At 39.0% G+C, this 14,945-nt stretch overlaps 1 protein-coding gene across 1 annotated transcript in view; it reads left to right on the forward strand.

Annotated features, from left to right (window-relative positions):
• SMARCA2 (SWI/SNF related, matrix associated, actin dependent regulator of chromatin, subfamily a, member 2) overlaps nucleotides 1–14,945 on the forward strand; it is a 121,195-nt gene that overhangs the window by 27,249 nt on the left and 79,001 nt on the right. Inside the window, exons 4-9 of the mRNA XM_059834444.1 lie at nucleotides 585–914; nucleotides 1,789–1,890; nucleotides 4,167–4,416; nucleotides 9,098–9,224; nucleotides 10,502–10,675; nucleotides 10,903–11,076. Coding sequence (XP_059690427.1) covers nucleotides 585–914; nucleotides 1,789–1,890; nucleotides 4,167–4,416; nucleotides 9,098–9,224; nucleotides 10,502–10,675; nucleotides 10,903–11,076 — 1,157 coding nt within the window. The remainder of the gene's footprint in view (nucleotides 1–584; nucleotides 915–1,788; nucleotides 1,891–4,166; nucleotides 4,417–9,097; nucleotides 9,225–10,501; nucleotides 10,676–10,902; nucleotides 11,077–14,945) is intronic.

Here is a 14,945-nt window from a genome sequence, read left to right on the forward strand (position 1 = left end):
CAGTTGGTGTTCCAAGTTCTTGAGCACCCAGATGGTAAAAGATATTGAACATTCCTTGTCTAGCTCAAACCTTTAGTCTATATAAATTAAAGAGGAATTGTATAGGAATTGAATACCATCTGTTTCTATTTCTGCATGTTGGTGAGTTTTGGCAAAGAGGGCCTGAATCAGTGAATGGGTATATTACTTACATGCATGCATCAAAATAAAATATTAAGCTGTAAAGTAGGCAGACTTCACTGCATGTGTTCCGCAATTTGTCCAACATTGTAGTGAAACTGTACCACATCCTGGTGCTTCTGTGATGTATTTCATGTTTTAGTTAGTCTTACTCCAAATGTGAGGGTAATTGTTATTTTTAGGAATAACTGGACTATATAATCATAGTTCTTCTCAAAGAATAGCTCATGAGGCTATCTTGATATCCCAGCAAACTTCAGATTGCACTTTTGTTCTTGCAGAAAATACTACAGCTATCCTGACTTGAGACAGACATTTTTATACTCTATGTACTGTTAAAGAAATTTGATAGAATTTAGATTTGATTAACCAAAGGGCTCTTGTGATCCTCTTACCTGTTTTAGGTTATATGTCTCCACACCCATCTCCACTAGGAGCACCAGAGCATGTGTCCAGTCCAATGTCTGGAGGAGGTCCAACTCCACCCCAGATGACTCCCAGCCAGCCAGGACCCATTATACCAGGAGACCCACAAGTTATGAATCAACCTAACAGAGGTCCTTCCCCTTTCAGCCCTGTACAGCTGCATCAGCTGCGGGCTCAGATTCTAGCATACAAAATGTTAGCTAGGGGTCAGCCTTTACCAGAAAACCTCCAGCTTGCTGTTCAGGGCAAGAGGACCCTGCCTGGCATTCAACAGCAGCAGCCTCCCAGTGCCTTCAACAGACAGTCTGGTAAGTGAATCTCTGCCTTGTGTCATTGCACAGGTAATTTGTGAAGTTCTACCTGTGGAAAATTAAGAAATGGGTGCCGTGCAGGGCTATAACTTGGGACTGTGTTTTAGCATCTAAGTGCACAGTAGCCTTTGGTTTTAAGCTTGAGCAAATGCGTAAAACACATCTATTACTAATAAGATATTGTCCAAACTGAAATAAAAGTGATCTCACTGTGCAGTACTGTGTCAGTCCTGATTATGCTTGGCTTTTTTTGACACTTAATCATACTTAACTGATTGCAATTCTACCATTTTTCTTAGAGTGAATTTTCAGTCTCCTGTCACTATGCAGAAAAGTAGGTAAAATCTGGAGCAAGTTGACTTATTATTTAGGTGTTGAAAGTAAAAAAAACTATGTATAGTGTGCTGTCAAGTGAAAAACATAAGGAAAAGAAAATGTTCTTATTTTTTTCTCCTAATGATAATAGATGTTACAGTGCAGTAAGCAAGCACATTTTGGTCCTAAGAAAACTATGTAACATTGAATGCCCTGCACCCGTTAGTTTCTGAATGCTTCCATTACTGAGTTTGCATTAGAAATCAAGGATTAAGATGATGCTATTTTCTTTTTAGTAATGGTTTTAGTAATTTCATTCGTCACTTCATTTTGGTGGATATGGCTCTGCTACCGAGTAAGGTTTTTTTTTAGGAGACGTGATTTTAATACGCTTCATTACATATATTTTTTCACAATAAAATCTCCTTAAATCCATATTTAATGAAAAAAAATACTACTTGCCTGAATAGAGTAGTATGCTAGAAAGCAGAATGATTATTGAATACTTTGAGATGCTTAGTATCTTAATAAGTTTCTTTCCTATGTCAAATTGCAGGTATTGGGTTACATACAATGAGTAGTGCTGCAACTGGACCAGGGTCTGCTCCAGGGATGCCTGGGCATACAGGTGCCATTACCCCTAAAACTTGGACTGAAGGTATAGTGGAGTATAATGCTAATTCTATGTCATGTACAGAGTTATGGTTAAACAATGTGAGTAGAGTTTGGGGAAAAGATGCAGGGGAAAAAAATAAGGGAAGGCAAACAGGCATGCAGAAAAATATTGTAACCTCTGTTGTGCCTAGGGCTTGAATCAAGGAGATTCTAACCATTTATTCATCTATGAATGACTTGACCATATGAAATTACTGCAGTTGTTACGCAGCCTGAACATGAAGCATCTTAAAATCAGAATGAAATACGTAAGCTGCCTGAGGGACACCCATAAAAGCTACTCAATAAGTTATGTTCTGAGTATGCTTGATTGCAGCAAGCTTGTCTTTCAGCTAGTCTTTGTTACCGTAAACAAAAGTTTTCAAACCATGGTAGAATTAGGCTGCTTTTTGTTTAATTGGATTGCTTTGAAAGTTCAGTGTAGTCTTTGAGATCTAATGAACAGTATAACTTTTTTCCCCCTGCGTGATAATCAGGTTTTGAACCAATCATTCAGATTTGGGTTTACAGGCTGATTTTATTGTTTGAAAGTGGAGTGGAAGAAGTATTGTGTTGAAAAGGATTAGAAATGCCTAATAATATATATTGTTTGAAGTTTTGTGTTTTTTTGTTAGAGAGACTTAAAAGTAAATACAGTATTGCAGGGTTGTGAATAACACAGGCTTCTTATACAGTAGAAATGTTATGCTATGTTGTTGCTTGTAGGGAAATCTGGGGACAGTGCTGACTCCGTGGTAGTTGATTTCATAAAAAATTCTCTGTCATTAGTCAGCTACTTAGGGCAACATAAAAAGAAAATGAAATACTAGTATGTAATCAGATGTAGAATTGCTTTTCTTGAAATACTCTCAGTGAATACTTACAGTTTGAGTAGGATAATAAAGAGGGGGGAAAGTGTTTCTTGAGAGGTTGTATGTATGAGTTTACCAGGCACAGTGCCATCTGCCTCCAGTGCTGCTACTAAAAAATGCTGTCAGGTATACAGAATTGCTAGATGGATAGTTTTATCTGAATAATCCAGTATGTCATAATAATATGTCTCTCCTTTTTAACTATAAGCTGCTTACTGTTTGTCTTCTTTCATTGCTGTTTTTTTAATAAAAAAAAAATTGTCTGTCCTTGCAGTATCTCTTTGGAGGTTTTATTTGATGTATTTTTAAAGATTGTGCTTATTTATTTTAATTTATTTTTCATTCATTAAACAGTCGTTTGTGGTAGTGTTTGTTTTACAGTTGAATTTGTATGATTCCCTGAAAACTGAGACTATACAGAGGCTTTTGGTGGGCTTGCTTTCTTTCCTTAATTTTTATAAGCTGAAATGCAGTGTTGCTAAATACAGAATCTACAGCTTGTCCTCAGGTTCCTTTTCTGGAGTTTGTTGCAGATATGTGAATGACAAATGTTGATCTCTGAAGGAATCTTTTTAATCTAGATTTTAGGGTGTTGGGTTTGAATTAAGATTGATTACAAGATTGCAGGTGTACTTTGTAGTTGTTTTTCCTAGCATTAAGTTACTATTAGTCCTCAAACAAATAAGTGACATCTTTATTCTTGCAATGTCTGTTGTCAGTGACAATTTTTGAACATCTGAATGCATGGATGACTTGCAATCTGTGACCCTCAGTGTCTATAAATGGCAGGTATTATTTTCATGTTAACTGAGGTGTTATTTTTCAAGATGATTAGAATGCTGTACGATAAAACAGTAATCGAATTCCTGGTATTTGAAATACTTAAACACAATTAATAGGAGATCGTAATAAAACAAAGGCTATTTATATGTGACAGATACTTCTAAGTACAGTTGTTGAAATTTTGATATGGCTGTCTAGTTCTGATAGAGGTCTAAAAGCAGACCTGCTTGTGCATGTTGTCAGGTTGTGATTATAGATGCCTTCTAAGAGGTGCAAGGATAGTGAACAAGAGGCAGAATTAGGCCCTACACTTACACGAAATCAGTTCTACAGCTGTTTTACTACTTCTAATGCTAGAATTAAAAGTCAACAGGAATGGGAAAAGAAATGGCCTTCATCATAAAGTTTCAGGTGTGTTGTTTTTCTTTGGGCCACTTCCTGCAATGTATGGTATCCTTGCATTTTAGTATGTTTTTTTAAATACGGAGTGTAGTCTATCTTAGTGTGCTTTCTCTGGTAATTTTGAGTGTTTACCTTAGCTTCGCATTCTGTCTTCGGAAGCTGTCTTGATTTTCTTCCTGTGTTCCATATTTCATGTTAAGAATAAGTACTTTTTATGATTCAGGCCAAGCCCCAGATATGAGTGTCTCCAACGCGCAGCAAAAGCTTCCTGCGCCACCCCCTAGTGGGAGGCCTTCTCCTGCCCCCCCTGCTGCCCAGCCTGCTGCCGCCTTGCCTGGGCCTTCTGTACCACAGCCACCACCTGGACAGCCTTCACCCATTGTGCAGCTACAGCAAAAGCAGAATCGCATCAGCCCTATCCAGAAGCCACAAGGGTTGGATCCTGTTGAAATACTCCAAGAACGTGAATATAGGTAAAAGCGAATAACAAGATTCAAATGCATATGCGGATTGTTGTTTTTCACTTTCTCAACTGAAACTCCTTGCCATCAACTACTGTAGTGATAATAGTATAAACTGGGTTTCCAGAGAGAGACTGTGTCAAAGAGAAGTACGTGTCAAACACAAACAATGATTTAATTCTACCCCAAGTTACGAACTAGTAAAGCATACTGCAGTATCATTGCAAACCAGGTAAGTTTAAAACAGCCTCAAGGACTCTGCTGGGTTAGTGTATTACTTGGATGCTGCAAACACTGAAAGTTAGGAAATCAAAATCCTTGTAGTCTACAGAGAAAACAATTCAGTGCAGAAAGTTTTCAGAATTACAAACAAAAGGGGAGTTAGAAGAGAATAGTGCAGGTCAAAAGGCTGATAAGTTAGTGGCCACAGCAAAACCAAATTTTATTAGTGATGTTAGCATTGGCTGGACTACAAAAGAGTAGAGAGAATATTAAGGAAGTCACAGGCAAGATGAACAATAAACGTTACCAGGAAGCATGATTTTTAAAAGTTGCCTCCTGAGTGCCCTAATGAGATGGTGAATTATATTCATTACAAAGTATAGAGGATGACATTTCTTGTGGAGTTAGAAAGAGACTTCTTCCCTCTTCCCATCAAAAAGGCTATTAAAAAATTGACCTTGAGAATCTGCCGGGCAGAAGGATCTTGACCTGCACCTAAAATATGTTCCTGATCATTATCAGTCAGAGGAAAGAAATTGCCCTTAGCGTATTTGCTTGTTTTGGGGTGATAACGTATCTTCCAGTTAATATAACAATGAGTTTGTAGGGGAAGGTAGCCAAAAGGGATGGTGATCTCACTGGAGACTGGTTTAATGACTTCTGCTTTACGAAGGTAAAACACCGTGAAGTGTTTTAGGATGTGGTGCCGTGTCCAGAATCCAGGCCTTGATCCCAAAAAAGGTCTTATTTTGTGTAAGATAATGCTTAAGTAATTTGTTGGCATGTTGTTGTGGTCATTCTGTTAGTCTTACCCTTTTTACCTTAGGACTGAATGGCCATAGCTGTTTCAGCAGGAGCAATTGCTGTTTTCTAACATCTTTTTCAGAAGCCTTGTAGAACACACCAGTATACGGTTTCCTAGTTGCTCTGAGTGAAGAATTGTAGCGCTAACTTGAGCCAAGAATCATATGGCCAGTATAATGTAATCTTTTCTGCATCAGTTAACCTCAAATTGTTACTCCTTCTGTCTTTCCAGCCCTGCTCCATTGCACTGTTTGTTCCAAACTATTATGTCTTAGTATGCATAAATGGAGAAAAGTGAGGAGTGACAGAAAATAGTGGTGTTGCATTTACTAATATGGAGAACTGGTTGCAGATACAGCATATCCATTAGGTTCTAAATATCCTGATCTTCTTGGCAGAGTATATGAGGTGGAAGTTTGATAGGGATTCTGCAACAGAAGGGTTTTATTTTTTATGGTAGCACATAGACAATGATCCAAGCTTTTTTAATTTTGAACACTGCTGGAATTTGGTTTTGCTTTGCGTACCAGAATGCTTAGAACTTCTGGAATTCTTCCCATTATTTAAAACTGTGTAAGTAACATCAGACAAAAGCTTTGAAAAAAGCAGTTTAACAGCTTTTGTGCTTTGGACGGTGCTAGACTTAGCTTTAGTATAGGCAATTTTAATACAGAAACATGATGTATTCACACTTTCTTCTTAGAGAGGGAGTAGAAAAAGGTCAATATAAACGTTTGTATCCTGAAACCAGTGAAGTTAGCAAAAGCTTTATGAAATGGTTGTCTCTTGAGATCTCTCAGTAGTTATTTTTTTTATTAAAGGGGCATTATACTTTGAAATACTTAGATTAGTTTGAATTACTGATTTTCATGAAAAGACAGAATTATCACATAGGTATTTTAGGGATTCATATTTCAAACATATAGATAGACACAAAAGGTAAAATTTTGGTATAGTGTCTTCTTGTGGGAAAGTGTGAGCTTTGAATCTGATTAAGTTAGGAATTCTTGAAAATTACAGATTAGGTTTAGTCAGTGGCTGTACTTGTTTTGGCTGAGATAGAGTTAAACTTCTTCACAGTAGCTTGTATGGGGCTGTGTTTTGGATTTGCGCTGAAAATAGTGTTGATAAGACACTGATGTTTTAGTTACTGCTGAGCAGTGCTTACACAGCATCAAGGCCTTTTCTGTTCCTCACACCGCCCTGCCAGCAAGTAGGCTGGGGGTGTACAAAAAGTTGGGAGGGGACACATCTCGGACACCTGACCCCAACTGACCAAAGGGATGTTCCATAACTTATGACATCATCATGCTCAGCAATAAAACTAGGGGGGAGGTTGGTGGGGTCCCGCTGCTTGGGAACTGACTGGGCATCGGTTGGTTGGTGGTGAGCAATTGTTTTCATTTGCATTGCTTGTCTTTCTTGGGTTTTATTTTCCTCTCTCTTTGTTACTTTTGTCTCTCTTTGGCTTACAATTAAAAAAAAAACCACCTTCTTTTTATCTATTAAACTGTTTTTATTTCAACTGATGAGTTTCTTTCTCACTTTTACCTTTCTGATTCTGCCCCCATTCCTCTGGGGGTGGGGAGGGAGTGAATGAGAGGCTGTGTGGTGCTTAGTTGCTGGCCAGGGTTAAACTGCAACAGTGACCTTGAACATGGTGTTTCTGGACTAAAGGTGCAAAGTGTGCTGCTAGGGAGACAGTAATTTAGTGCTAATTCATGAGCTACATGATGAGAAGTTAATTGCTGAGGTATTTGGCTATTTCTCTTGTTGTATACACACCGCTCAAGTGTGTAACGTCAGACTTTTGGGGGAGAATCCATGCTGCTGCATACACATTTCTGTTTCTTAGTGGATCATGTACATGATTTACGTATTAGAGCATGTCTTACATACAGAACATTATTGTAAGCGTGAAATACTTTAGTTTCTGCTGTTAACAAAGTTACATCTAATTTTCTTTTTTCCTTTCCTTGTTACTAGGAAGTTACGTAGTTTTTTTCATCAAACAATTAATTAAATAGGCGCTTAGAAGTACAGTATAGCATTCCTATTCATTAACCATGTGCTAAATAGACCAGTACGGATGGAAAAGCAGTAATGCACCCATTAACGTATTGCAGGATCTGAGAAAACTTTGGATGTAATGAAACATCTGCAGACTGCTGCTTCTCCCTGAAAAGCCTTGATCTGATTATAAAAAAGGTTACAATGTGTATTAACAAACAGAAGGAAAATGGAGAGTCAATGTTGCTGTTTTATTCACATGGTTGTGCCGAGAAGCTATTTGCAGCATATATTGATTTGAGATGAAATTATATGCTAATTGTTGTCAATCTCTGTGTGACTAAAGGTGGATAAAAAGAAACTTAGGTATTTAAAATTCTTATCAATATAAGAAGTTTAGATTATTCATATGTGGAGAGCTGTTAAACTTGTTGTATTCCTTGAAATCTGGCCAGAACAAACAATTCATACCGTGCTTTTATTAAACTCTCTTTAACACTTTCTTCAAAATACAATGCTGCTTTTTAATCTCACTGAATAGATCTCTTAAAGCTAATAATGACTGTAATTTAAAGTTGTTCTATTATGTGGAAGGGCTTTTTTCTACCTTCTCATTGCTAATTAAAAAAAATACACTTGCTACTGTCCTGTAGATTGTCAGTGGTTTCTTTCTGTTTTCTGCAAAGTCTTTTCTTACGTATCTTCATGGCTTACTGCATGGCATCCATGCCAGTCAGGTTTGAATGTGTAAGCATAACCTCTGCTGTTGACCCCAGTTAATGAGGAAGAGGTGTGCATCACTTGTTTTGCAAAGTCCTCATTGCAGGAACACAGCAGCAGGCATGTTCTTCACAAACGGGTGTGTGTATTTGGTTTTGGTTGGGGTTTTTTTTGTGGTTTTTTTTCCCTAAAGCATGTGGGAAATGGAGGGCACTGATTCAGTTGAACTTAGATGCAGCTTTTGCATAACTTAAAATTTTGGGCTCTGTTATTTTAGTGCCTTGGCAAAATTTGCAGTTCACAGAAGTACTCTTGTAAATAAAAACACAAAAACTGTGTAACTGTTAGCTTTGTGATCTTGGTTTTCAATGTAAAAAAGAAAAAAACAAGTTCTGTCTGGCTTGTCCATTATTCTCTTTTTCTCTCTCTCTTGAAATTGCAAATGAATGCAAAAGGAGCTTGTAAAGGAAGAGTGAAATAGAATCTGATTTACAGTGTAACAGCTATGTAAGTGTGAATACTTTACTGTGAATACTTTTCATTTGTCAATAAAATACGCAAGTAGAATTTCAGATATTAAGGAAGGTTCTGTCTGTGTCATCACTGACTATACTGTGCATAAAACCATACCCATCAAAGAAGCTTGAAATCAGAATCCTGTATAGTATGAGTAAAATAAAATTCCCAAGTTTCTTTTCACACGTATACTTTTAGTCAAAATTAAAAGAAGGGCCAAGGGGTGTTTTCATTTTTTGACAATTTATTTTCAAAGTGGAAAAGGATACCTAATGTAATCTCTGCAAAAGCCTGTTAGTTCAGAATCAATTAGTAAAAGCCAAATAAATGCCTGAGATAAACTGCCTATTTTTACTGTATAATTTTGATGATCACTTACAGGTTTTTTCGTGATGTCTTATCCAGTTTTCTATTTACTTAGGCTTCAGGCTCGAATTGCTCACAGAATCCAGGAATTGGAGAACTTGCCTGGTTCTCTGCCCCCTGACCTGCGAACCAAAGCTACAGTGGAGTTGAAGGCACTTAGGTTACTGAATTTCCAGCGCCAGGTAATGCCTTTTGCTTCAGGAAAGTTCTCGTAGAGGTCACAGCCAAACGTATTCATGTAGCAAAGAGTAAATGGCAAGAGATTTTGCAGCAGCACTGAGCCTAAGGAGGAGATTTTGCATGAGAGCAACCTTGACTGATAAGCAAGTCACAGAAATGTTTAACTTAGATTTTATTTTGTTTTGTTGATGAAAATGTGCAAGTGTTCTTTTCGCTTCCTGCTTTATCTTCCAGTCTAAAGTGTAACCATAGAACTGTGTCTTTCATAATGAACATGACATTGGCACAAAGACAAAACAAGAGCTGGACAGGCTGCCAGCTGATTTTCAACACAAATCCCCATAGACACCTCTTTGTGCACATACTTCGTATTTGTCATGGGTCCCATTGTTCTAGGTAGAGTTGTATTGTGGTGTTGTGTGTGGTACGTTTCGATGATCTGTTTTCGGGATTTCCACTGTGGCACACGGATTTTGAAAATTGAGTGTAACAAGATCATACCTAAGATACAAGTTGGATGTTGACTGCACATACAGCAGATGAATTTCAGAAAAGGAGTCACACTGCCAGACTCTTATGAGCCTCTTCCCATTGGCTTTTCCAGCTGGTTTGGAAGAACAAATATGTGATCTGGCAGGTCAAGCAAAAACACTTCCTGGCAGAAGCCTTGGCAGCAGTTGTACCATGATGTCCAAGTCTTCCTTCCCTCTAGTCTTGGCACTCCTTTGTAATGAAGTTTTGTCAGAGGTCAGATGAAAAGCAGCAGGCTCTCCCTGCTCCACTGCTGGGACTGTGGCAATACTGTTCCAAGCCCTTAACATTTACTTCTCCCTGCTGTCTCCTCTGCAGCTGGCAAAGAAATGAGTTGTCAGCTATGTTCAGGTCCAGCTCCAGAAAGTATGTTATGTATTTTGTTCATTCCTGTTTTACTTTGATGGTGTAACATCTTGGCTAGCCCCTTTCATTGCAGCGAGAGTAATTTGCAGCATCTTGTAAAGAAGGAAGAATGATTATTAAGATTAAGAAATGATGATTAAAATGGTGATTAACACTTTTGGCCGTCCTGTGGAGACTTAACATTTGTTCAGGGAGACAGACATAGCTGCTGCAACTGTATAGGTGCTGGATCTTTTCAGAACTGTAATGGAAAGGGAAGAGGAGGCTGGGACATCTTTGAACTGTTACTGTTCTACTCTGCCATATCAGTGTTTAAAGTTGTTCCTCCAGGTATTAGAAATGATACCTTTTTTTTTAAGCGTTTCTTTTTTCCCACTGCTAGCTAAGACAAGAGGTAGTGGCCTGCATGCGTCGTGACACAACACTGGAGACAGCACTGAACTCCAAAGCCTACAAACGAAGCAAGCGCCAGACTTTGAGGGAGGCCCGTATGACAGAAAAGCTTGAGAAACAGCAGAAGATAGAACAGGAGAGGAAGCGTAGGCAGAAGCATCAGGTATTTTGACTTAGTAGCTGTTTGTCCCATGGCAGAAATGTACCTTGCTTTGCTGTGTGGATCTTCTCTATTACATATTTTATTTACCTTTGGAGTTTCTAAGACTTAAAAACCCTCCAAAGCATGTGATAAGCAATTGGAAAACGGTAAGATTAGAATTTATGTATTCCTAATTTCAAGTCCTGTGCTTTGTCCAAGTGTCTGCACTAACTTGTTTCTCTTTCTAGGAATACCTGAATAGCATATTGCAGCATGCTAAGGATTTTAAAGAGTACCACCGGTCAGTCGCGGGGAAAATTCAGAAACTTTCTAAAGCTGTGGCAACTTGGCATGCCAACACTGAGCGTGAGCAGAAAAAAGAAACTGAGAGAATTGAAAAAGAAAGAATGAGGAGGCTAATGGTAAGGAGTAGAGGAACGAATACAGTTATTTTAGCTAAAATTACATACTGTATCCTTTTAATATTTCATATACAGTCTCAGACACACCCATGTATTTCCTTTGCAGAAAAAAGCCTCTGTAACGCAAAAAGTATAAATTTACAACAGCTGCAGTTTGATTATGTGTGTTTCTGATGATGGTAGTGAATGTGACACTGTTCATTTTAACCTATAGCTGCTTCCTTTTAGAAGGTTTTTGATAAAAATAATTGCTCTTTCTACCAGCATGAACACTTAGCACAGCCACTTCTATATAGCGTCGCTTAATCTCGATAACCTCATATACTAACACTGTTACATAATTGTAGGGGTATTGTTCCATTATATAAATACTGGACTGTGTTTTATTTTTAGGTTTATAGTTTTGAAGATTCCATTCTGCAACTTTTACATAAAGCTGATTTCGCATCTGAAAATACATAACAAATAGCAGTAATGCACGTATCTTGAGAATTAATAGCATTCAGTTCTACCCGTTAATGCTCCAGGACCATAATCTTTGTTGCTATTTCATACTTTTCCCTTCCTTGCAGCTGCACAATATCAGTTGTATTGTTCTTAGGACAGAATATAATGTGTTTGTGTATAACCACATCTTTTAAGAACAATGTGGAACCAGTCAGTGAGCTGCCTACATTTCAGGAGTTAAAATAATTCTGGAATTTAAAGAGTAGACAGATTAATGCCTATGTACAAGTATGTTAGCAACAGGGGTTGGAAAAGTTTCTTCAAGACATTGGTTAGCTCTTTTTTAACACTTTATTAACACTTTACCAACACGGAATTGAACGGGAATTGACAGGCTTACTTTGAAACATGCTGGTAAAAAACAGTAAGTATCTAATGTGGCTAGCAGGTTGAGGGAGGTTATCCGCCCCCTCTACTCTGCCGTGGTAAGGCCGCATCTGGAGTACTGTGTCCGGTTCTGGGCTCCCCAGTTCAAGAATCACAGAATCACTAAGCTTGGAAAAGACCTGTAAGATCATCAAGTCCAACCATCAACCAAAAAAAACCCGCAAAACCACCACCATGCCCATTAAGCCGTGTCCCGCAATGCCATGTCCACACGTTCCTTGAATACCTCCAGTGATGGTGACTCCTCCACTTCCCTGGGCAGCTTATTCCAGTGTCTCACCACTCTCAGTAAAGAAATTTTTCCTAATATCCAGCCTGAACCTCCCCTGATGCAACTTGAGGCCATTTCCTCTTGTCCTGTCACTAGTCACTTGGGAAAAGAGGCCAACACCCACCTCTCTGCAACCCCCTTTCAGGTAATTGTAGAGAGCGATGAGGTCTCCCCTCAGCCTCCTCTTCTCCAGACTGAACAACCCCAGCTCTCTCAACCGCTCCTCAAAAGACTTGTGCTGCGGACCCCTCACCACCTTTGTCGCCATTCTCTGGACACGCTCCAGCACCTCCATGTCCTTGTTGTAGTGAGGGACCCAAAACTGAACACAGTATTCGAGGTGCGGCCTCACCAGTGCCCAGCAGAGGGGCACTATCGCTTCCCTGCTCCTGCTGGCCACACTGTTTCTGATACAGGCCAGGATGCTGTTGGCCTTCTTGGCCACCTGAGCACACTGCTGGCTCATATTCAGCTGGCTGTCAGCCAGCACCCCTAGGTCCTTTTGTGCAGGGCAGCTTTCCAGCCACTTGTCCCCAAGCCTGTAGCGTTGCATGGGGTTGTTGTGACCCAAGTGCAGGACCCGGCACTGGGCCTTGTTGAACTTCATCCAATTGGCCTGGGCCTATTGATCCAGCCTGTCCAGATCCCTCTGCAGAGCCTTCTGACCCTCGAGCAGATCAACATTCCTGCCCACCTTGGTGTCATCTGCAAACTTGCTGAGGGTGCACTCGATCCCCTCATCCAGATCATCGATAAAGAAATTAAACAAGACCGGTTCCAACACTGAGCCCTGGGGGACTCCACTTGTGACCGGTCGCCAACTGGATTTGACTCCATTCACCACAACTCTCTGGGCTCGGCCGTCCAGCCAGTTTTCTACCCAGCGAAGAAGGACAGGGAACTGCTGGAGAGGGTACAGCAAAGGGCTACAAAGATGAATAGGGGACTGGAACATCTTTCTTATGAGGAAAGGCTGAGGGACTTCTGTGTTTTTAGTCTGGAGGAGACTGAGGGGGGATCTTACTGATGCTGTTAAATACTTAAGGGGTGGGTGCCAGGAAGATGGGGCCAGTCTTTTTTCAGTGCTGCTCAGTGACAAGACAAGAGGTAACAGGCACAAACTCGGGAAGTTCGATCTAAACATGAGGAGGAACTTCTTTACCTTGAGGGTGGCAGAGCACTGGAACAGGCTGCCCAGAGAGGTTGTGGAGTTTCCTTCTCTGGAGGTATTCAAAACTCTCCTGGACGCATTCCTGTGCAATCTGCTGTAGGTGAACCTGCTCTGGCAGGAGGGTTGGACTAGATGATCTCCAGAGGTCCCTTCCAACCCCTATAATTCTGTGATTCTGTAATATAGGTGCAGATGTAATGCAAAACTCTAGTCCATGTCTAGAATATATTCCCACCATGAATAATGACTGAACAGTTTGATTTTAAAAATCACAAAATGAAATGTAGAAATAATTAAATATAAAAATGATTAAAAATTAGAAATAAAAGTGCATGTAAAATGTAAATGAAGGACTTGCATAAGAGAATAACAAATGTTTAGGCCCTAGACCATTTCTTAAAATTACATAGTAATCAGCATTATAGAGCTTGTTCATAATTAGAGATAATTGCCAGCAGTCCAACTAAAGAAGCTTGTAAAAATTTTAATTAGAGAAAAAATAGCTGATTTAAAAAAAGGTAATCTTGATATTTTAGAAATACTTTTGTATATCGTGAGGTTGAGCTTATGTCAGTCTAATGTAGTATGGTAAATAATAAAGAAGTCCACTGCTGAAAAATATGAAGTAGATTTGAATGTCCAAAAATGGCACAGGATACCAGTGTTTCCAGAATATCAGTGCTTTCTCCTAAGACTCCTTCACCAAGGCTGTGGTTAAGCTCTTGTCGTAGATACAGCACTTCATAGGCATTTTCAGTTTGGGGCTTTGTACTCAGAAGTCTTTGCCCCTACTGCTCAATTAAATCTTTCTGCAAAAGCAAACTGTGTGTTATGTTAGTGGGGTTATTTTGCCTGTTTAGTTTTAGTCCAGTTGTGATAAATTTTGATTTGCAGGTATATATTAGGGTTTTTTTACAAACATCCTCTCCTCTCAGATGCTTGGTATGCTCTAGGAGAATGTGCTGTGTCTAAAACTATTTACCTATCTTTTCAGGAATGTTGAATTCATTCCACAGATTGTCCTTCATTGACTATGATTCGAAATGGTGCTTTTGTCACAGCTCATTAATACTAGTATATATCACGTGCAGGAATGGGCATTGGTATGATTTAAAAAGATACTGTCAAGACAAGCTTGCGTGCATAAAGGAAGTACCTTGGCTAGATTACAATGACTGTGTATTCAGAAATAATAATAATAATAATAATAATAATAATAATGATAATAATTCTAAAAACTTAGGGTTTGACTGTTGTAGTTCTGATGGCTTGAACATTATAACTGAATTTTACAAGCAATTTTACAAGCTCAAGTTGAACATTACAGCTGTTCTTGCCAACTTTCTGCAGTTCTGGTGTCTCTCCAGAAAGGCAGGAGATTTTTTGTATCTCCCAGAGTGCTGTCTTTTAAAGTAATCATCTTTAAAATATTTCTTACTCATGTTTGGTTTTTGTAAGGCATTGTATACTTCCTTTATTTGTTGTTTTAGCCAAAATTGACAAAGGTGTCTCTGCTGCTTTCCTTGTATTTTC

This window comes from Gavia stellata, chromosome Z, assembly GCF_030936135.1.
Source record: "Gavia stellata isolate bGavSte3 chromosome Z, bGavSte3.hap2, whole genome shotgun sequence".
Taxonomy (NCBI): domain Eukaryota; kingdom Metazoa; phylum Chordata; class Aves; order Gaviiformes; family Gaviidae; genus Gavia; species Gavia stellata.